General features: G+C 49.0%; 1 protein-coding gene and 1 pseudogene across 1 annotated transcript; one reads left to right on the forward strand and one right to left on the reverse strand.

Moving 5' to 3' along the window:
* The first annotated feature begins 7,223 nt into the window (after nucleotides 1-7,223).
* Nucleotides 7,224-7,892, forward strand: LOC119248816 (L-lactate dehydrogenase B chain-like; annotated as a pseudogene).
* Nucleotides 7,893-9,993: 2,101 nt separating this feature from the next.
* Nucleotides 9,994-12,541, reverse strand: SPDYC (speedy/RINGO cell cycle regulator family member C). The gene is made up of 8 exons (XM_037517595.2): nucleotides 12,533-12,541; nucleotides 11,677-11,860; nucleotides 11,379-11,437; nucleotides 11,072-11,157; nucleotides 10,798-10,969; nucleotides 10,637-10,720; nucleotides 10,399-10,524; nucleotides 9,994-10,214 (listed from the first exon to the last, which is right to left on the reverse strand). Exons 2-8 carry the CDS (start codon nucleotides 11,813-11,815, stop codon nucleotides 10,029-10,031), a joined length of 852 nt encoding a protein of 283 aa, XP_037373492.1. The 5' UTR covers nucleotides 11,816-11,860; nucleotides 12,533-12,541; the 3' UTR covers nucleotides 9,994-10,028.
* Nucleotides 12,542-23,233: the final 10,692 nt, after the last annotated feature.

The following is a 23,233-nucleotide window of genomic DNA, read 5'->3' on the forward strand; positions in this document are numbered from 1 at the left end:
GACATGTTCAAGGTACAGTCTTGTGACCCAAGGCTTCCAACACACCCATTCACCCATCACCTCTTCTTCTCCACTGAAGTGAGGCCGTGCAGGAATTTATCACTGCAGGCCTAACAGATGCAAAGTCCCTGTCAGCTCGCCAAACCCATCACATAACTGTGACCGCCGCAGTGCCGGCATCCCCAGCCCCTTGGGGACACCTGATACCATGTTGATCACGCTTTGATGGCGGGTGTAGCTGTGCATCTGCCAAGGCCCAAATCAACTCTGAAGACTCCGAACACAGTGAGGCTGCAAGTCTTCAACTCACATGAGCTCAATCAGAAACAAGAAGAGAAGCAATTACACCCACGTTGCCCCCAGCACTTTCCCAGGCTGCTCGCACTGCTGACGCCTTGGCATGGTGCGGTGGCTGGGGAAAGGCAGGGCTATCTCTGTCCACTGCGCAGCATGTAGGAGCGTGCAAGGCATAGGCAAAGCACCGACAGGGGATCATACCAAAATACATGACTGGGTTGTTCCTTGTTTACAGCCCCTGAAGAAATCAGAATCTCAGAAGTGCAAAATAGATGGAAGTGTCCTTACCGCCTACAGGGGAAGTGATGTCGTCTCCCTCTGGTGGGAGATGAAGGTGCTCCGATGCCTCCACACGTGGGGTGATCCTGCTTCCTGAGCTGGAACGCTTCCCTGACATCCGATTGCCTGGATCGACGGCAGCGGCCCAGAATGCCATTTTCGACTTTGCGGCTCCAGGGTGTGTACCACTACCTGGACCTGGGTACCTGCATGCACCTGCCGCCACTGGAATGGAAAGCAAGCTGGCTTTGCACAAGGTTATAAGGCAAACCATCTGAGACAGCTGCAAGGCGCCAACCAAATGAGGGACATTGAGTGTCTCCGTGGCCCGTGAGAGGGTGGGAAATCGGGCTTTGGTGCATGCTGGGCTCAGGCAAGACGGCCAAGGAGACCCCCTGGCAGACCTCTCCTGGCTCAGAGGAACTGAAATATGCCTGGGGTTCCCTGAGCAGAGAGAAAGGGAGGGAGGGGGTGTGGCAGAGCTGATTTTCTTGTACTTGAGGCAAAAGGCTGCACGGCTTGGTACAGTGACAGAGACTGCATGGTTGGCGAGGAAGCAGGAGTGAGGTGGGCGGCTTGGGCTCCAGATGAAAGATTAGAGGGAGACCAATGGCTCAACCTAGGCCGGTGGTAGGAGCAAGAGAGATGTAGGTGCATTTGATAACTCTTTAGCATACTCTCCATCAAAATTTAATTCAAACTGGGTTGTTTACCTAAATATAAATCCTGAAACTATACAACTTCTACAAGAAAACATAGGGAAAATCTTAATGAGCTGGGTTTTGGCAAAGATTGCTTAAATAGGGCCTCCCTGGTGGCGCAGCGGGTTGAGCACAGCGCTGTGAAGCTGTCCACAGCCTCTGCAGCTTGGGTTTGATTCCCAGCTGGCCAGGGAGATTCCCATATGGCGCAGCAGACCTCTCCTGTCTCGCCCGCTGCTCCCCTCAGCAGTGCTTTCGGTCCATCTGCCTGTTCTGCTCCCCACTCTGTCTCTGGTGAATCCTCTCACCCTCCCGCACCTCTGGCCTGTACTCCAGCTATTGTATAAATAAAAAATAAATCTTAAAAAAAATGATTGCCTAAATACAACACTAAAAGCACAACCAAAAAAATAATAATAAATCGAAATTCATCAAAATAAAACTCTTTTGTGTTTCTTCAAAAGCCAATGCAAGAGGGGCCTCCCTGGTGGTGCAAGGGGTTAAGCATCAGAACTATGAAGCAATCCGCACCTACTGCAGCACGACTTAGATCCCTGGCCAGGCAGACCACAGGCAGACCTCTCCTGTCTCGCCCACTGCTCCCCTCAGCAATGTATTTCAGTCAATCCTGTTCTGCTCCCCACTCTGTCTCTGGTGAATTCTCTCACCACCACCAACCCCGCACTTCTGGCCTACACCCCAGCTCTTGTATGAATAAATAAATAAATCTTTTAAAAAAGGCAATGAAAGATAAAAATTGAGCCACCAGCTAGGAGGAAGTAATTACAAAAATGGTGTCTGATGAAGAACTTGTATTTAGAATAAAGAACTTTGGCAACTTAAAATATAACCCAATAAAAATGGGCATAAGAATGAACAGGTACTTCATCTAAGAAGACCTGCAGGATGGAAAGCAAGCATATGAAAGAATGTTCAGAAGGTTATTTGGGGGAAATTCAGATGAAAAGCACCAGGAGGGTCACCATTCACACCAACTGGAAGGGTTAAAATTAAAAACTGACTATCCCAAGTGTTGACAAAGATGCAGAGGAGAGGGAGCTCTCACATTGCTGGTGAGAATGAAAGAGTTTGGAGTTTCTTAAAACTTAACAGCAGTAGGGCCTCCCCGGTGGCGCAGCGGTTGAGCACTGGGTTGTGAAGCTGCCTGCAGCCTCTGCAGCGCCCGTTCAATCCCTGGCTGCTCCCCGGCCACCGGAGGAGGGTCCCACATGGCGTGCAGACCTCTCCTGCCGCCCGCTGCTCCCCTCAGCAGTGTACTTCAGCCCTTCTGCCTGTTCTGCTCCCCGCTCTGGCTCTGGTGAATTCTCTCACCCTCCTGCCCTTCTGACTGTACCCAGTGCTTGTATAAATAAATAAATAAATAAATAAATAAATAAATAAATAAATCTTTAAATAAAAAAACAAAACCTTAACAGCAGTAAAGAGAAATGCGCTATTAAGCTACAGAAAGAGGAAATGCAAATGTATGGAAAAAAACTACATACTGTCCATTATATCTCTATAAAACTTGAGGGGGGAGAAAAAAAAGCTACATACTATAGGATTGCAACTATATGACATTCTAGAAAAGGCAAAACTAGAGATCATAAATGATCCTAGTTACCAGGGGCCTGGAGGAGGAGGGTGTCGTGCCCGACGTTGACCAGTGCAGCCCCCAAGGACACAGACAGCCAATGCAAGAACATAAAGGAGTTTATTACTGGCTCGAGTCCAGGCTCATGACATGCACCGATGCAACGGCAGAGGTCTAGAGCCCCGAACAGAGGAAGCAGGGGTCTATTATAGGGTCACAAGCGGCGTGAATTTTGAAAGAAGCTGGCAATTACTCATTGCCTACCTCAAAGGCATTTTGGCGCACACGGTTATAGTTTCAAACTGATTGGACGGTTAGTGATGCTGTCCCATTTATGGACAGGACTGCCCTCACTGGTGGCTGGGGTGGTCTGCTTTTTCGTCACCAAGTGGAGTGAGGGGTGTGACTATTGAAACTATCTCCGGAATGCGGCTGTACAAGGACTAACATATCAAGGTGGAGGATATACAAAATGGCGAAACCTTGGCTAAGCTCGGTTCCAAAGAGGGTGGCACAGGACATTTTTAGGGCAGTGAAGTGGAAAGGTCCTTGCAGGAGGCTGGAATGCAAAAACCCACCAGGTAGCCCACCTGGGAACAGGAATGCGGAAGCCTGCCTAGAGGATTCAGATAATGAACCTTCCGCCTCCCTACAAATCTTTTCTCAGACAAAGAAACTCCCCCTGCCCTACAAACTTTTTCCCCCGCCCTACGAATCCAGTCTCCCACCTGACCTCTCCTCACCCTATAAAAACCTGCATCCCCCTGACAACGTGCGCAGCTTCACTGACACCCATCTTGGGTCCCTGAGGTCCGCCTGGGGCGCAATAAATTTTCCCTGCCTTTGAGAAATTTAGCCTGGCTCACCTTTTCATTACCTCGCTGAAACTTTCAGAAACTATTCTGTAGGATACTGATGATAATAATATATAAGTATCAGTCCATCCATTGTAACAAACCACACTAAAGCAAGATCATAACAACAGAAGAAACTTAGAACAGGGAGCTCATAGTAACCCTCTGTACTTTCTAAGCAATTGTTCTATAAACCTCAAACTGATCCAAAAAGTAAAATCTCTTTTAAAAGAAGAAAAGAGAAAAAGAGGGACTCCCTGGTGGCGCAAGGTGTTAAGCACAGCACTGTGAAGCTATCTCCAGCCTCTGCAGCATGAGTTCAATCCCCAGCAGTCCAGGGAGCTGGCCACATGGTGCAGCAGACCTCCTGCTGCTCCCTCAGCAGGGTATTTCAGTCAGTCTGCCTGTTCTGTTCCCCACTCTGTCTCTGATGAATCTTCTGATCCCCCTCCACCACTGGCCTGTACCCCAGTTCTTGTATACGTAAATAAATAAATCTTAAACAAATGTTTATATCAAGTTTTATTGATTTGTCATTTGTTTGCCAAACTTTACATTTTGGGGAGAACAGCTTCACCCCTCAACATGTGCCCCTGCAACATTCACCCTCCACCAAAGCTCTAGGGCCAATATGCCTTTCCCTCTCCTCCTGACTTTTCAATCTCCTTACTTTTCCATTTTCTCTGTGCTTTGCCATTGGGTCTTCTCTGGTTATTTCTATTTCACACATGCGTGAAACCACCCAGTAATTGTCTTTCCCTTTCTGACATTTCACTTATCATCATCACCTCAGATCCATCCACATGGACCCAAAGTCGCTATTTCATCTTTTTTCATAGCTGAGTAATATTCCTTTGAGTATATATATACCACAATGTCTTTATCTAGTCATCTGATTGATTCTATGCCTTGGCTGTTATGAATTTACTGCTATGGAGGTAGGGCTGCATGAATCTTTTTTCTACTGTTTTCATATTCTTTGGATAAAAGAATTTTTGGTAGTGGCATGAGGCAATAGAAGTTAACCCAATTGGGGACTCCCTAGTGGCGCAAGGGGTTAAGATACAACCTATAAGGTTATCCGTAGCCACTGCAGCACAAGTTCGATCCCTGGCTAGGGAGTCCTCAATTGGTGACACATGGCGCAGCAGACCTCTCCTGTCTCGCTCACTGCTCCCCTCAACAGTGTATTTCTCTTAGTCTGCCTTTTCTGTTCCCCTCTGTCTCTCTGGTGAATCCTTTCACCCCCCACACTTCTGGCCTATACCCCTGTTCTTGTATACATAAATAAAATAAATCTTTTTTTAAAAAAAGTTAACCAAATTGACTGTGGTAATCATTTCACAACACTTGGCACCCCTTCTTTTACTTCACTTCACTTTCTTTTTTTTTTTAAAGATTGATTGATTGATTGATTGATTTATACAAACACTGGGTACAGTCAGAAGTGCGGATGGGTGAGAGAATTCACCAGAGCCAGAGCGGGGAGCAGAGCAGGCAGAAGGACCGAGGTACACTGCTAAGGGGAGCAGCGGGCGGCAGGAGAGGTCTGCGCGCCATGTGGGACCCTCCTCCGGTGGCTGGGGAGCAGCAGGGGATCGAACCGGCGCTGCAGAGGCTATGGGCAGCTTCTCAACCCAGTGCTCAACCGCTGCGCCACCGGGGAGGCCCTCACTTCACTTTCTTGGGCCTCGAAGATAATGTGTTTTTTTTTTTTTTTTTTTAAAGATTTATTTATTTATTTATACAAGCACTGGGTACAGTCAGAAGTGCGGGAGGGTGAGAGAATTCACCAGAGCCAGAGCGGAGAACAGAACAGGCAGACTGACCAAGTACACTGCTGAGGGGAGCAGCGGGCGGCAGGAGAGTTCTGCGCACCATGTGGGACCCTCCTCCAGTGGCCGGGGAGCAGCCGGGGATCGAACTGGCGCCGCGGGCAGCTTCGCAACCCAGCGCTCAACTGCTGCGCCACCGGGGAGGCCCAACGAAGATAATGTGTTTTTACGAGAACATCCACCAGGAAAAAGATTATGACTCACTGAAGGCTCTAACCATGGTTGCAATTATCATATGCAATTTTTGCAATTACATATTTTTATGAAGGTATGTACATTTAATGAAGATATATAAGTAGACAGAATACTATTGCACTTAGTAGAATTCGGTGCAATATAAACTTAACTTTTATATGTGCCAGGAAGCCAAAAAATTCCTGTGACTCACTCTTTTGCAACACTGGCTGTCATGTGGCAGTCTGGAACAGAGGCTGTAATATCACTGAGGGGTGTGTGTAGATCTGTGACAAGTCATTACGCAGGGCACCTTAAATTTATATAGAGCTGTATGTCAACTATATCATCATAAAACTGAAAAAAAAATCTAACAAGGGCTTTTTTTGGGGGGGTAGAAGAGAGGGGCTGGAAAAACTGAATTTCATATGAAAAACTAAATAAGCAAGAATAGCCATGAGCTTTTTGAAAAGAAAAAACTGTGGGACCATGTGGATGGATCTGGAGGTGATAATGATAAATGAACAAAGAGCGGAGACTAACTCTAGCAGATATTAAAACCCAGCTCCATAGCAATTAAAGAGGGTACTGACACAGAGATCACTGGGAGTTAGGAAAATCTAGTAACATACAAATGCATATAGGAATTTAGTATATAATAAAAGTTGCATTTCAGATCTGTTGTAAAAAGATGAATTTTCCAAATAGGCACTAGGAAAATGGAAGGGAATTGGGTGTGTAATAAATTCCAGATGAACTCAAGATTTCACTCAAGTGTGAAAAAAAAAACAAAAATACAGCCAGATCTTGTTAGTCATGTCAGTGTGGAAAAGGCCCTTCTAACTATGACACAAAAACCCAGAACAATTTATTTTATTTCATTAAGAAAATGCAAGTAAATGATCAAGTAAAGAAAATGCATATGGTTGACATTGCTGAGGGCTACTGTCTTTCATTTATAGAAAAAGCTCTAAAATGTCCATCAGATACCAAAACCCATGGAGAGATGGGCAAAAAGACAAGAAAGTTCATTAGAGAAGACAAACAGCTTTTGAGCCTCTGAAACAGTACTTGAGCGTCCCCAAAAGAAAACATATTAGAGCTTCACAAAGAGACCATTTTTCCACTTGGCTGTTCAGCAAAGATCAACAACCTGGCACTCACTGGTTGGCGAGTGATCTGGAAAACATGCATTGTTGGGGGTGGGGCAGAGCAGTGGGGGCATAGCTTCTATCCAAGCACTTTTGGCAAAAAATCATCAAAATGGGAGGAGACACAGCTGGCTGTCTCCTCCAGTGGCTCACTGTCCTCCCCGCCCACTGTGGTTCGCCTTAAGGCAAAACTGACCTCGGCGGTGACCGAAGCAGCATATTTCTTCAGACACTTAAAATTGTGGTAGGTAAAGGTAACTTTATGGCCACCCATTCTAAGATCAAGATAGCAACTACCCAAGAGAGTGTCCAGAAAGTACCTCGGTCTGGGCCTGGGAATGTCGGTGTCTTCAAATGAACTTTTCCTCAGATTGTTCAGTACCCACCTGATGGTGTGTGATGGTGGTTTTCCAATTCACGTCACTTGGAAACTGAGTGGATAACCCAAGCAGCATGTGACTGGAAGTGGGTATAATCTGGATTCTCCTGCATTTTGCTACCTCAAAGCTGAAAAACTCAGTGTTCACCCCAGTGGCTGCCATGGATGGGTTTGAGGAGACCATGGCGACTCAAGTGTGGCCATGTGTAGTGGGGTGACCACAGCAGGCATTTCTTTCCAGGAACTGAATCCACAAATCAAGTGGACAATGATAGTGAAAACAGGAAGTGCATAAAATGGTGGTTGAAGATGCCCACGAAGCCATCAAGCTAAAAGGATACATCAGCTGGACTGTTGGAGTCAGTGTGGCTGACCTCACTGAATCCATGTTCAAAAATCTATCCAGAGTTCATCTGGTAGCAATGGTGAAGGGGTGTATGGCATTGACAATGAAGTCTTCTGTGTGTCCCGAATGCTTGAGGATTAACCAGTGTTACCAACCAAAGGCTGAAGGACGATGAGGTTGCTTAACTCAGAAAAGTGCTGATTCCTCTGGGACATCTGCAAGGATCTAAAAGACCTGAGACTGTCCTCGGTTGTACACATTTCAAAACTGCACTGTGACTAACCACGAGCCTGTAGTTTTCATCCAGTCGGTTTTTATCTTCCTGTGTAAATTTAGATTCACAGAGTCGAACCCCACACTCGGTTTAACACTTTTTTTTTTTTAAGATTTATTTATTTATCTATGCATACAAGAGCTGGGGTGCCAGAGATGCAGGAGAGTGAGAGGATCCACCAGAGACAGAATGGGGAACAAAACAGGCAGACTGACCGAAATACACTGCTGAGGGGAGTAGCGGGCAAGACAGGAGAGGTCTGCCTCCCCATGTGGGCTTCTCCCTAGCCGGCCGGGGATCAAACTCATTTTGCAGAGGCTGCGGATTGCTTCATAGTGCAGTGCTTAATCCCTTGCACCACCAGGGAGGCCCAGTTTAACATTTCTAATTTCTAATATGAGCCCTTGAACAAATAAAAGTGACTACAGTAGTGAAAAAGTCATCAAAGTACAGTCTTAGTTGGCCTTTGGTTAAGGAATTCTAGGAATTCATTCATGTATCTTTTCTATTTGGGTAATCATGTTCTCACAAAGTCACTGACTATAGTACTGTTTGGAATAGTGAAAGTCTGGAAACCAATGGCAAACAATAAGAACTTGTTACTGTGCTACATCAATTAAGAGAAATACTATACAGCTGTCAAAAGGGGTGTTTGCGTAAGGAACTATCTTCAAAATATGTTAACAAACATACAACAAGGTCCATGAACTCTTCCATCTGATTTTTTGAAAAAGGGGGGTGAGATTTATGTGCATATTTGGTGTGGTGTCCTTCTGACACCACTTCTCACACCAAATGTTTTTTTTTCCCTCCCAGACACCAAAAACATGTTTTACATGGCAATTCTCAACTCTCCAGCACCAACTGTGTGACTACATTTAATTCTGACACTAAATTCCAAAGTTCATGCAGAATTCAGAGATTAAGGGCTTAGTCCCACAAGACTGTCCCCACTTCAGATACCAAAGGGGTGCCCAAGTGACTCTCACTTATGTCTGGATGACTATAAGTTTGGAGTTACCATGACCCCCACATCAAGTTTGATAATTCTCCAGAATTTTGGAAAGTGCTCTATTTACTGTGACCCATTTATTATAAAGGACATGACTCAACTGTCAAATAAAGAGAAGTGTAGGGCAAGGTGTGATGGGGCTTGAAGGGATGGGGGATGTGAAGCTTCCATGCCTTCTCCAGGGAAGCAACCTCCCAGCCTTGACTGACCCAGAAACTCTCAGAATCTCCAGCACCCCCCTTTCTGAGTTGGTGATGGTGCAGATTTGATAGTTCCCACCCTCTGGATGGATCTTTCCGGGGACTAGCTCTCAGGACCATCCTGAAGCTAATTGGGGATCCTACCCTGAGTCACATTAGCATAAACCTCAGTTTGATCAAAAGGGGCTCATTATAAATAATCAAACACCCTTATCACTCAGGAAATTCAAGGGTTTTAAGAGCTCAGTGCCAGAAACAACAACTAAATACATATATTTGTGTTGTATCATGTTTGGTTATATATGCTTATAGTGTTCTGGAAGGTCAAGCTATTACAATCATATGCTGTTTAGGACGGTTCAGACCACCAAGAACCACCTATGTGTAAGACAGAGGCCCTAGATCCAGCCCAGGTGCTCGGCGACACCGCCTGGGCTTGTGTAACTATATGCTCTACGGACGTGTCCACACAATACAAAGAAGCCTAACTCGGCATTCCTGTCACCTCTCTGTTCCTGTGGCCAACCTCTCTGACGTTAGCTGGTGCACAATGTACTTCTGTTGCTTCCAGAGAGAACAGATGGCTGGGAGTCAGGGGTAGGAAGCACCGAATCAAAATTCAAAACAGTACATGTGAATATATTATGTATCTAAAAGAAATTAAAATAAAAGTACTTTGTGGTTCTTGCCTTGGCTTCTAATGTCCTCCATCTCCCTTCGTCCCGGCTACATGGTGTCGATCTCATCGCCCATCGGTGAGACTTCAGAGGAGAAACTGAGGCTCAGGGCAAGTGGCCACAATCTGTGCTCAACAGGCACCTAAACTTGGCAGGCTCCTCTGCCCCCATCTCCCCACCTCTGCCCCGGGTCAAGGAGCCAGGCCAGGGCCTACGCACAGTCCTGCGGCACGAATTTATTGGAGGTTGTGGAGGTCAGAGGGGGTACAAGTTGCAGGTTTGGAGGAGGGGGCAGTGGGCAGCGCTGCCAGCCAGAGGCCGATAAGACTTGGGGCCACGGGCGTCCCAGCCAGCAGAGCGCCGGGCCAGCAGGCAAGCAGGCGGGCAGCTCCTCACCCTGCCAGCGTCAGTGCCTGGGGCGAGGTGGAGGCTTCGGGAGGACTGGGAGGGGAGGGCAGACGGAGGCTCAGAGGGGAAACTTCCAAGCTCACACAGCTAAGGAAGCAGAGCTGCGCTGGGCCAGGCCTGCCGGACCCCAGGCCCAACATCCCCCCGCCCCGTTCAGTAGATGGCACCCCTGCCTCCAGGTCCCAAGCCCACCTCCCAGCTCCTGTCTCTAACTCACTGTGCAGGGTGTAGACGCCTGGTTCCAGGTGCAGCTCAGGGGGCAGGACGAGGAGGAAGCCCCCACCCCAGGGATCTTCAGCCACTGGGAGGCACACTTGGGAGGGAGGGTGATGCCACTTGGGGTCTGGAGAAGGGCACTTGGATAAGACAGGCAAGCGGCTGTGGCAAGGGGACAAGCCACAGAGGGAGCAGTGGGGTGGAGAGAGGCTAGGGCCCCGGGGGAGGGGGACCCGGACCTGTGGGCAGCCCCTCTGAGCCCCGCCGTGGTGGGGGCGTCGCTCCCTGGTCCAGGCCCAGTGGGATGGCTCCTTGGCCATGACCTGGCAAGAGTAGAGTGGCTGGTAAGTGAGGGTGGGAGGTCCAGCCTTCCCTATCCCAGGATGCCCCTGGGCCTCACCTCCTCACAACTCTGCTGGCTCACCACGGCCCGGAAGCCCATCCGTGCCCACAGCTTGTCCCTCTGGTGCAGGAAGTCTGTCATCCGCTGCCGCCAATCCTTGCCCAGGGCCCATGGAAAAATCACACATTTGGGGTCTTCAAGGTCTTCCTCCATGTCGTTTGCAAGGTACCTGGCCACGGGGGGGGGGGGGGCAGGGGACAGAGGCCACAAGCATCTACCCTGGCTGTCGGGCAGCAGCCGCCGGGCCCCCACCACCCGCCCCACCACTTACAGTGCCAAGAACAGGTTGCTGAGGGTGTACTCGCTGAGCTCCAGGTGGGCGCGCCGGAAGTAGACCAGCACCATGGCGAGGAGATACTGCAGGGGCAGAACCAGAGAGGTTAGTCAGGCTGTGCAGGGGAGAGCCGTGCCAGGTCCGTTCACACCCAAGAAGCTCTGGTGGGGGTAGAAAAAACAGAGCAGAATGATTGGGGGGTGGCCTGCAAAGGGGGTGCGCCTTCCTCCAGATCAGAGGATACAGTGAATCGGCAGAGCTTGAGCACAGCTGATTCAATCTTCCTCCCTAGCGGACCCCTCACCTTATCAGAAATCTGGAAACAGGGATCTTTGGAGAGGAATTCCTGTAGGAAACTGTGTTCTGGGGATGGACAGGAGAAATGAGAGCTTGGTGTTACCACCCCCCAAGGTGAGTGGCATCGAACCTTCCGAAGGCCGGCACACAATATCCCCCCAAAACACACACACACACACACACACACACACCTGCCCAAATGGGATCGCCTGGGAAGCGACAGAGACCTCAGACTTGCATGGACCCCACCTTTCACATCTGTTTCACTCTCAGTCCCCACAGGCCAGTCCCCTAAGTGGACTCACCGAGAAGACCGAGGAACACCTGGAGCTCCCAGTGCCGCTGGGAATGGGGATACTCACTGCCCGCACCCAGACTCCAGGCCGCCAGCTTCACCGGGGGGGCCACCACGCGGACCGTGGCAGAGTCTGGAGTGTCACTCATCTCACATGGTGTGGAGGTGGGTAGGGTGGGGTGGGGCAAGATGACCTGCAGAGAGAGCAGCCCCACGACTTAGCACCCACCCCCAGGCGCCCACAAGTCAAAGGGGTTGGTGAGGCTCTTCTGATAGGGGACTTCCAGAAGGTGGAGGGATGGACGTGGAGACTTGGGGGTTCAGAATAGGTGGAAACTGGGGTGCATGTGGGATGGGGAGGCCAGAAAGGCAGAATTCCTGTAAGCTACAGCACCCGAACCCTCCTGGTACCCCAGGTCAGGCCAGAGGGCTGTAAGAACAGCAGCAACAGGCACCGGCGAGGGCTCCTAAGTCCCTGGAGCAGTGCTAAGGCGAGGCAGGCAGGCATGCCGGAAGGCCCGTTTCACAAACACCCAGGCTGGAGCAGCCGGCACCGCGGCCTGAGTCGTGGGGCCTGTCTGACCCCGAAGGCCAAAGTTTAACTACGCCTCTTGTCCCGCTACCCACAACTGCCCTATACCCGGGACCAGTGCTGCGGACTTGAAGGGACTGCCAACCCCTTACTTTACAGAGGGGAAACTGAGGCCGGGGAGAGGGACCTTCGTCAGCAGGCAAGTGCTGGAGTTTAGAGCAAAGCGAGTGGGGCTCTCTCAAACATTTCAAACTACAGAGAGAAAAAGATGCCCACCACCCCTCAGTCAACCTGGAGACCTGCACCTAAGCGCCCATCAACAGGCGCACCTTACCGAGCTCAGGGATCACCACAGCATGACTCCAGCCCCAGGTGAGGGTATTTATATAGTCCCGCTGGCCCCAGCCCACCCTGAGCCTCCACCAATCAGGCCCCTTCCGGGGCGAGGCCTTGGTCATCACCTATACCCACCTATACCCACCCATACGGACCAGCGACCCAGTCCCAGTCAGCCACCTGCCTCCCAGCTGCGGCTCCCCAAGGTAAGAGCCTCCCAGTGGCTCATCACCTACAAGAGGGGTGAAGGCAGGCCAGCTGGATCCCCGGGCCTGGAAGGTGGCAGAGGTCCCATCCCCCTCTTTGCAAATGCAGAGCCCAGGTGTGGACCCTAAAATGAGGCCTGGGCGGTGCTCGATGGGTCAGCCATGAAATCCACCGATTCTGCCTCGCAGAGGAAGGGCCGCAGGGTGTGTCTGTGTTTGCTTGAGATCCACGAATCCTGAAACCCGGGGGCTCCAGATGAGATTGTCCGGGTGGGAGACTTCCCCTTCCCTAGAGCCGTCGGGGGCCGGTGGAGCCTGGCCAGCGGCTCAAGGCGGGAGCAGCTACCTTTGCCTGGAACCACTGAGCTTCTGCCCCGCAGAACTTTGTGCCTTCACTGGCTCATTTACTCTCTACAGTCGGTGCCTGGGTCACCTCACGCCCCCCACCCCAACTGTGAGAGATAATAGCTTCCCCTTAAGCCCCACGTTTGTTCTAATTTTGTGGTACAGCTGCCCTCGTTCGTTTTGCATCCATGTGTCTTCTTTGTAGTGTCCAGGTCTCTTGCCCATTTGTTAATTGGACTATTTAGAGTTTAGAGAACTCAGAATACTTATTTTATTTTTTTGAGATGTATTTATTTATGCATACAAGAACTAGGGTATAGGCCAGAGGAGCGGGGGTGAGAGGATTCACCAGAGACAGAGCGGGGAGCAGAACAGGCAGATCTAGTGAAATCCACTGCTGAGGGGAGCAGCGGGGGAGCCAGGAGAGGTCTGCTGCACCGTGTGGGTAGCTCCTGGCTGAGGACAGCTTCACAGTGCTGTGATGAACCCCTTGCACCACCAGGGAGGCCCCATAATACTTATTTTAGATGCAAGCATGTGTTGGGTATGTGATTTGCAAATATTTTCTTCTAAATTCTGGCTCATCTTTTCCTCTCTGGACGCCGGGCTTCACAGGTCTCCACCTGGGGGAGACGGAGGAGACGAGCCCAGAGTGAGCAAGGCCAGGGAGTTGCCACAGAATGACGGTTCAGTAGGTGGAGGGCAGCCAAGCGTAAGGCCTACTTCGGGACCCCTTTCCTCTGCACATGCTCCCAGATTTGCTCCAAGATTTGCCTCCTCTAGCCCACTGGACTAAAATCCTTCCAGAGGCTCCTAAGGTCCTCCACCCTCACGCTCCTCCAAGTTCCTCTGCACCCCCTGGCTGCCCCTCGGACATCTCCATGTGTTTTCTCCATGTGGAGAAAACAACTCATCAGCTGCCCCTACAAGCCTGCCCCTTCCTCAGTTTCCCTATCTACTGGCCAATAGTTGCTTTAAAATAGTAACAATTAAAAAACTGGGGGTCTCCTTGGTGGCACAAGGGGTTAAGCTCAGGACTATGAAGCTATCTGCAGCTTCTGCAGCACAAGTTGGATCCCTGCCCAGCCAGGGAGCTACCCACATGGCGCAGCAGACCTCTCCTGTCTCCCCACTGCTCCCCTCAGCAGTGTATTTCAGTCAGTCTGCCTGTTCTGCTCCCCACTCTGTCTCTGGTGAATCCTCTCACCCCTGCACTTCTGGCCTGTACCCCAGTTCTTGTATGCATAAATAAATAAATCTTTAAAAAAACCTGGGAGCCATTGTTTTTAAGTAAACTCTTGATTGCAGCACAGCGGCCACAGAGAAGAATGCACAGATCAGAAACAAGTAGCTCATGAATTTTTAGAAGACACCCATGTAACCAGGGCCGGTCAGGGCCAGCACATACCTGTGGTCCCATCATGCCCCTTCCCAGCGCCCAGTTTCCCCCCTCCAGGGTTTACTGTTATTCTAGCTTCTACCATTATCAGTTAGTTTTGACTGTTTTAAAATTTCATGTAAATAGCAGCACACAGTAGTCTACGTTGGGGTGAGATTTCATCGTGCTGCCTCTTCACTCTCCTGGACGAGTATCTGGGTGTATTACTACCCTTTCCTCACCCCCAGCATCCATTTCCTCACTAAATCTTGTAGGTTCTAGGGCAAAAATATATCCATAATCCATACCCCCCTCTTCTGCCCACTGCCTCCTCCCTGGATAAAGGTGGCATGGTCCCCTACCTCGACTCCTCAACTTCCCCAGCTCTTGGCCCCCTGGAGAGCTGAAATAATCAATAAACTTGTTTACTTATAAATCAATTTTTCCTTATTTACCTTGTTTACAAAACATAATTTCAGGAGCACTGAGTCATACCTGGGGGTATGTGCACACTTTACCCACCAGGCCAGGGAGCTACCCACATTGGCACGGCAGACCTCGCCTGTCTCACCCTCTGCTCCCCTCAGCAGTGTGTTTCAGTAGCTCTGCCTGTTCTGCTCCCCACTCTGTCTCTGGGGAATCTTCTCACAAACACACCCCCACCTCTGGCCTGCACCCCAGCTCTTGTATGCATAAATAAAATGTTTAACAAACAAACAAAAAAGATGCGCTGAGGGACATCCTAGAAGACCACGGAGGGTGCATCCCCGTCGCCCCGTGTGGCCTCCCAAAACAAGTCAGAACAAGAATGGGAAATGAAACTGCCAAAGCCACTCCCTCGGCAAAACTCAAGGAGATAACGCCCTTGCATCAGCATCAGCATAACTGTAAATAAAAAGAAAACGCACCTGAAGCCAGTGCGCACCTCGCACCTCGCGCTCCGCGCACCTTTGGGGAGAACCTGCTGAGAGGAGGGCAGGGGCGGCGGGGCAGGTGGTCTTGCGGGGGACCCAGACATCCCCCACCCCGCCGAAGCTACGCCCTTCAGCGGTCAGGACACGCGGACAGCACCCCGGGGACCAGCGTTCAGGCCGCAGAGCCGTGTGTGCGACCTGGAGGGTCAGCCTTCCTCATCCCAGGGCACGCGAGGGAGGTCAGAATGAGCGAGGTGGTCCCGGGCAACTGAGTGATGAAGGGGAAGAAAACAAAAAAAACCAGTCTTCCAAGACAAAAGAGCAACAACCAAAAAATCAGAGGACACAAACTCCGCCAACCAGACAAAAATCCGTGCAAGTGTCCGGGCTTTGCTACGCTGACCTGAGCATGCTGTTAAACTAGGAATCTTGTACGACACCCCAATTCCACGAAAATGAACAAGAAGAAGCTACACGGAGCTAGTCTTTTATTTTTTTAATCGAAGAATAATATCCACACACATCAACTGAGGACCCCCCAAAAATCATGAACCCAAAGAAGCAAAATTTCCACAAATATCCATCCTATATTAGGTCACAAGGAAATCACCAGTGAGTTCAATCATATAGAAATATTATAAACAATATTCTCTGAATACATAAAATGAGAAATTATTATAGAGACCCAAAAAATGAAGTGAAAACAAATGAATACAAAATTTCTAAAAAGTAATGATAATGAAAATACCGCATAGCAGACTCTAGAGGAGACACTTAAAGCAATCATGGGAAGAAAATTCATAGCACAAAGCACTTCTATCAATAAAGGTAAAAGAACAAGAATCAGCGAATTCGATATGCAGCTCAAAGAAAATTAGAAGGACAAAGTAAAGGAAAAGAAAGCACAAGAAGGAAAGGAATAAAGATAAAAGCAGAAATTGGGGCCTCCCTGGTGGCGCAGCGGTTGAGCGCTGGGTTGCGAAGCTGCCGGTGACCTCTGCGGTGCCCGTTCGATTCCTGGCTGCTCCCTGGCCACTGGGGAGGGTCCCGCATGGCGCGCAGACCTCTCCTGCCGCCCGCTGCTCCCCTCAGCAGTGTACTTCGGTCCTTCTGCCTGCTCTGCTCCCTGCTCTGGCTCTGGTGAATTCTCTCACCCTCCCGTGCTTCTGACTGTACCCAGTGCATGTACAAACAAATAAATAAATAAATAAAACATGCCTCTATTAAAAAAAAAAAAAAAAAAGAGGTAGCCTGCTTTTTAAAAAAAAAAAGCAGAAATTGATGTAGAAAACAGAAATTCAACCTGAAATTTTGGGAAAATAAACAAACAGATAAATGACTAGCCAACTAGTTCAAGAAAAAAGGGAGCAAGCACAAATGTAATAAATAAGAAGTGACAAGAAGACATTAACCAGGGGAACCAGAGAGGTTTTAAACCTTAAAATCAATTTCTGGCAGAGAGGGGAGCTCAGTACACCCTGTCCCCAGCTAAACAAGCGTGCAGCTATAAAAAAATTATTTAAAAATCCTAAGGGGTTAAGCACCGCACCGTGAAGCAATCCGCAGCCTCTGCAGCACGAGAGCAACCCACATGGCGCAGCAGACCTCTCCTGTCTCCCCGCTGCTCCCCTCGGCAGTGGATTTGGTCATCTGCCTGTTCTGCTCCCTGCTCTGTCTCTAGTGAATCCTCTCTCTCTCTCTCTCTCTCTCTCTCACACACACACACACACACACACACACACACCCCGCCACCTCTGGCCTACACCCCAGCTCTTGTATGTATAAATAAATAAATAAATCTTAAAAAAAAAAAAGGGATGTTCCACATCACATGCAATTGGGGAAATGCAGATGTAAGCAATGAGATGCCACTGTACACCTGTGAGGAAGCCCGGGGTTTCCAGAACACTGACACCACCCAGTGCTCGGGAGGATGTGGAGCAACGGGACCTCCCAGCTGGCGCTAGTGGGAATGCAAAATGGTGCGGTGACTTTGGAAGACAGGTAGTCTCTTACCACTCCAGTCATACTCTGCCAAACAATCCAGCAACCACACCCCTTGTTATTTACCAAAGGTAAATAAAACATAAGTCCAGGAGAAAAACAAAAAACATAAGTCCATACAAAAACTTGCAGACAGATGTTTCTATCAGCTTTATTCATCATTTCCAAAAACAAAAAGCAACTAAGGTGTCCTTCAATAGGTGAATGGATTTTAAAAAATTGTGTTAATATCCATAAAATAGACTTTTATTTGGGGATGGATAGAAACAAGCTATTGTGACTGTTAATTTTATGTGTCACCTCAGCTGGGCCACAGTGACCAGACACACAGTAAACCATATAACTGGCTAGCATTCTTCCAATGTATCGCGTTCATGGAAGAATAGAAATCCAAGAAATTGCCCCAGATAGAGGAGACAAAGGAGAAAGAACAATTGTGGGATCCAGCCTCCAAGATAGCCTTGGAATGACGCTGTATGTGTTGCACAGTCCGACCCATGTACCAATAGGACACTCTGGAAGCGACAGTGTGATTTCTGATGCTAGGTCATAAAAGATTTCTCAACCTCAACCTTACTCTTTCTAGCGGTCAGCTGCCATGTCATGAGGTGCCTCCAGCAACACAAGAGACCTGCATGGTGAGGAAGGGAGGTCCCACTGCTCTGTGAGTGAGCCGTCTTGAAGGCCGACCCCCTGTCCCAGGTAAACCTTCAGAAGAACTGAAACTGTAATCCTGGTGGACATCATGACCATCACAAATGCAACCTCTTCAGACACTGAGCAAGAATCATCCAGCCAAGCAGCTCCCAAATTCCTGACTCACGGAAATTACGACATAATAAATGTTTACTTTTTTAAGTTGCTAAATTTTAGGGTAATTATTACACAACAATGAATAATCTAGTAATTACAGGCAATTTGGAAACTTGGATTGGATCCTGGACCAGGAAAAGAATATTTTTAAAATCAGTTTTATTTTATTTTTAAAAGATTTATTTATTTATGCATACAAGATTGGGGGTGTAGGCCAGAGGTGCGGGGGTGAGAGGATTCACCAAAGACAGAGAGGGGAACAGAAGAGGCAGAGTGACTGAAATCCACTGCTGAGGGGAGCAGCTGGGAGACAGGAGAGGTCTGCTGCGCCATGTGGGTCAGCTGCCTGGTCTGGGATCCAACACACCAGCAGTGAATGGTGACAGCTTGATTGTGCTAAGACTTTAATCCCTGTGCCACCAGGGAGGCCCCTGTTGGACTTATTCTCAGAAGGGTAGAGACAGAAAATTAATTTCTCTAATTCATTCCTTTTCACAGGTTAGAGGGAAAAACTGCACCATCTCAATGAATGAAGAGAGTGCATCTTGCCAGTGAAACAGACCCCACGGAGCAACTGTGGCAGCGGGGAGTGCGTGGAGAGCACCCAGAGAGGGGGTGCTGGGCAGAGAGTCTGGGTCCATAGTGGAGATGGAACCTGGATACCGGGAGCTTTATGTGGAGTGTAGTTTTGCACTGAAAAAGCAAAGGCTTTCAGTTTCATTAGAACATTTCGGTAAGAATATTTATAATAAAATGACCATTTGGGTTTATACAAGAAAAATCAAAGGAAGGAAATGTGCTTAAAAATAATAAACACTGGGGGGCTCCCTGGTGGTACAGGGGTTAAAGTCTCAGCACTATGAAGCTATCTGCAGCCACTGCAGCAGGAGTTAGATCCATGGCCAGGGAGCAGCAGACCTCTCCTGTCTCCCCGCTGCTCCCCTTAGCAGTGCATTTCAGTAGATCCACCTGTTCTGCTCCCCACTCTGTCTTTGGTGAATCCTCTCACCACTCCCCCACCACACACACACCCCTCTGGCCTATACTCCAGCTCTTGTATGCATAAATAAATAAAATAAATCTTTAAATAAAAATAAAACAAAAGCAGTTACTAGAAAAAAGGACGTTTTGTAATAATAAAAGGATCTGCCTCAGTTTCTACAACCCTGACTTCCTGGGGATGGTCTCCACAGAACCCCAAGGGCCCCAGGGGACGGCAGGGCCACAGGACAGGATACCCACTGGTCCGATAAGCAGAGGGGAGCCTCCAGTTGCTGCTCTCCCTACCAACGACACCTGATGAATTAGTAGTCTGTTTTGTAAAAATTACAGCAGAACTTTGTGATTTAAATGAAAAAAAAAATTATCTCACACTGCAGCGGGTTGGGATTTCAGGAGCAACTTAGGGGGAGGTTCTGACTCAAATCTCTCAGGATGTTTTTGTCAAGAGGTTGCCCAGAGCTGCAGTCACCTGAGGGCCTGGCTGGGGCTGGAACCCCTCCCCGAGGGGCTGACTCACACTGCCCGGAGAAAGTGCTATGTCCTGGGACTGGAGGGAGTCAAGTTCAAGCTGTGAGGTCACGGCAGGAGAACAGTACCTTCTGTCTCTCCGGGTCCATCTGATACCGAACTCAGTTTCCCTGAGCCAATAAAAGCAAACAGAGTGTGAGGAGAAGGAAAGTAGGTTAATTTGCCGACCAACTGAGGGGGGCAGCAGACTCCTGTCTGAAAGCCCGCTGTCCTCTTTGGCAGGATGCAGGGGTGTTTATTCGAAGGAGTAAAACAAAAGTGAGATGGCCAAGGGTCAGCAGGTCCTTTTGATGCAGGTATACGGAGATTCCGGGTGGGCGCCAGCTTGCTTTGTTAACACCTGATGCTTAACTGCTACGAAGTTAACCTCCTTACTTTCCTCCCGGGGATGTCTTCCTTTTCCTTAGAATGCAAGAAGACACACTTGTTAAATGCAGCAGGTAGGAATGCTTATCTGATGGGGCAGGAAGGGAGACTTGCCCTGTTTCCCTGAATCACATCAGGTTCCTATGGCTGCTCCGCCCAGCATTTTCTCAACTTTTCCTTGAGGTAAGTCAACTCAAGTCATAATACCTCGTCGCTTAATTCTTTCACTCAGCAACTGTCTTCCTGTTCTGGTTGACAGACGTTACCATTCTGTGCATCTTCTCTCTTCTGGTCTCCACACAAAGTGGAGAATGCAAATCTGTTCCCAGTTCTGCTTTCAGTGACTCCTGGTGGACTCCACAGCATGCAAACTTGCCTCCAAGATAGTGGCTTGAAGTATATTTACAACGTGGTGTCATTGTGACCACTGTCTATTCCAGAACGGTTCATCACCCCCAGACGAAACCTGGTAGCCATTCCCAACCCACCCCACACCCCTCCCCCGGCCCTGGCAGCCACTAACTACTTTCTGTGTGGATTGGACTATTGCGGATATTTCACATAAATAGAATGATAGAATGTGGTTTGTGCCTGACTTTCTTTCTTTCTTTTAATTTTTTGGAGAGCAGGTGGATTTAGTGAGATTCACTGCTAAGGGAAGCAGCAGGGCGAGACAGGAGCGGTCTGCTGCTGCTGTGTCTGGCCTCTTTCACTCAGCCTCAGGGTGTCAAGGCTGCTCAGTGTTGTGGTGTGAATCCGTACGTACTTTATGCCAACGGATAGCTAAACAGTACTCCACCACGTGGGTACAGATTTTATATTGTTTATCTGTTCAGTGGACTAAAAAATGAGGCAACAGCCCCAAAATGGAGTCACTGAAGCTAAGCCCCAGGCTTGACTATATTTCAGGTCACCCAGAAAAGGACTCATTCATCAGCCCACCAGGAATGGACTGACGCACACTAGTAAGGTCGTCTGCTGGATAGGCCCCTAGTTTCCCCTAAATGAAAGTGACGTTGCCCTCACCATCTGCTTTTTTGCCCTGTCTGACTTCCTTGTTCCTGTTCCTTGTGCTGTGAGTCTCTCACTTTGCGCAGCAACTCAGCGCTCCTGCTGGATTGTGTGCTGCCTCACTGGAATCCATTTTTGCTCAAGTAAACTATTCTCAAGTCACTCAGGAGGCTGAGAGAACAGACACCATCGCTCGCAGGAGGCTTGTAAGAGCCTGCTCACTGGCCTCCTGCTCCCACACTGTGCTACAGTGTCTTCCCGCACAGGGGCAGGAGAGGTCCGGGGAGAGCTAGGAAGAGCCCATTACAGGATACACCTCTGCACTCTGCACCCTCCAGGGCCTCCTCGTGAGAGTACCTGAACCACCATCCCTGGCCTGTAGTGACCAACACCACCTGGCCCTGACTCCCTTTCCTGTGACTCCCCCTGCTGCTATTCGCATTGTAGTCACCTCACCTCCTCCAACACACCAGGACCAGTCCATCCTTACCTGCCTCGACTCTACCCAGACATCCACTCGGCGCACACCCTAGCTTCCCTGTAGTCTGTGTGAATGTCACCTTCCCACTGATTCTGCAACTTGTTTCTCATCCCATCATGCTCCTGACCTCCTTTCATTCTGCTCTATTTTTCCCGTACAGCACTTACTACCTTCCACTGTGTCAGCTAATTCACTGTGTGATGATATTGTGCATTGTCCATTATATCTATCGGGGAGAAACATCACAAAAACAGAGCTTTTTGTTTTTTTCACTGGCATCCCAAGTTCCTAGGATAGGTGACACCCAGTACATACTTTTAGGCACCTGAATAAATGAATTCATTACTAGTTTGGATGCGGGGCCATGTGAGTGTGATGCACAGGTTTCTGGAGCTGGTGTGGGGTAGAGGACTAGGGACGATGAATTGTTCTAAAGCAGGAGAAATCCAGCTAAAGACAAGCAAATGGGTTGATGTATTGAATCCACTGAAGCAGAGTGGCTTATGCAGGAAACATGAACAGAACGAGCCAGTATGAGCACCGACATTGAAATAAAAGGATGGGCAGATTCTGACACAGATGTGTAGGCAGAGAGAACAACAGCCTAGGAAGGTGATTTTAAGGAGGGTAGAGAGGTTGGGTCAGGGAAGAACTGAAAGCTGACCATTGCATGTAGTCACAGACGAGAGCAGGGGACACCTGAGTGACAATTCAGGTCAACGGGCGGAGGCCAACAGCAGGGGAATTTAGTCAGACAGATCTAAAGTCATTTCCAGGATAGGTCTTGTTAAATCTCTGAACCTCAACTGTTCCACTCTGCAATATGAGGAGAGCACCACCCACCTCACAGACGTTAGTGATTGAAGGTTAAATTGATAGGGCGTGGGGGGGGGTGGTAAGCCAATATGCATGGTATATCAACAACATCAACACATGTTATTGATGACCTGTCTGCTCTGAGTTAATTTCCAGACAATTAGACACGACTGGAGGAGTGTGAGGAGCCAGTGCTGGACCAGCCTCAGCGTGCTGGGAAGAGCGTGAGACAGGGGTCCAAGAGAGCAGAGCCACAGGGAGTTCTGGGGGCTGCATGTCACAAGCTCTTGGCAGCTGCTTACTGCTGAACTGTCTTTGTTCAACTCAATATAAAAAGCCACCTGGAAGTGAAATGTTAAGGCAGTTTCTTTGGGGCATTAACCCCCAGTCTTCCAGATTGCCCACCTGTCTGATTAAAGGGCACCTTAAAGATTCAATTCCTATCTCTATTGGCATTTGGTGGTGACAGGCGGACTGACTTCCAGTCTTCGGGTTAGAAAATAAGATGATGGGGCCTCCCCGGTGGCGCAGCGGTTGGGCGCTGGGTTGTGAAGCTGCCCGCAGCCTCTGCGGCGCCGGTTCGATCCCCGGCTGCTCCACCAGAGGAGGGCACATGGCCAGACCCCTCCTGCCGCCCGCTGCTCCCCTCAGCAGTGTCCTTCGGTCCTTCTGCCTGCTCTGCTCCCCGCTCTGGCTCCGGTGAATTCTCTCGCCCTCCCGCGCTTCTGACTGTACCCAGTGCTTGTATAAATAAATAAATCTTAAAAAAAAAAAAAACACAAACGTTACATTAAATTTAAAAAATTAAAAAATTTTAAAAAATAAAAAGAAAATA

The sequence above is a fragment of the Talpa occidentalis genome, unplaced genomic scaffold, assembly GCF_014898055.3.
Source record: "Talpa occidentalis isolate TD23 unplaced genomic scaffold, MPIMG_talOcc4v2.1 talOcc4.17, whole genome shotgun sequence".
NCBI lineage: Eukaryota > Metazoa > Chordata > Mammalia > Eulipotyphla > Talpidae > Talpa > Talpa occidentalis.

Excerpts from the sequence above, each read along its gene's own strand:
- SPDYC (XM_037517595.2), bottom strand. The coding sequence starts at position 11,815 with ATGAGTGACACTCCAGACTCTGCCACGGTCCGCGTGGTGGCCCCCCCG. Across the intron at positions 10,525-10,636 it reads CTCAGAGGGGCTGCCCACAG|ACCCCAAGTGGCATCACCCT; the intron begins GTCCGGGTCCCC and ends GCCCTTCTCCAG. Across the intron at positions 10,215-10,398 it reads AGGCGTCTACACCCTGCACA|TCCTCCCGAAGCCTCCACCT; the intron begins GTGAGTTAGAGA and ends CTCCCCTCCCAG.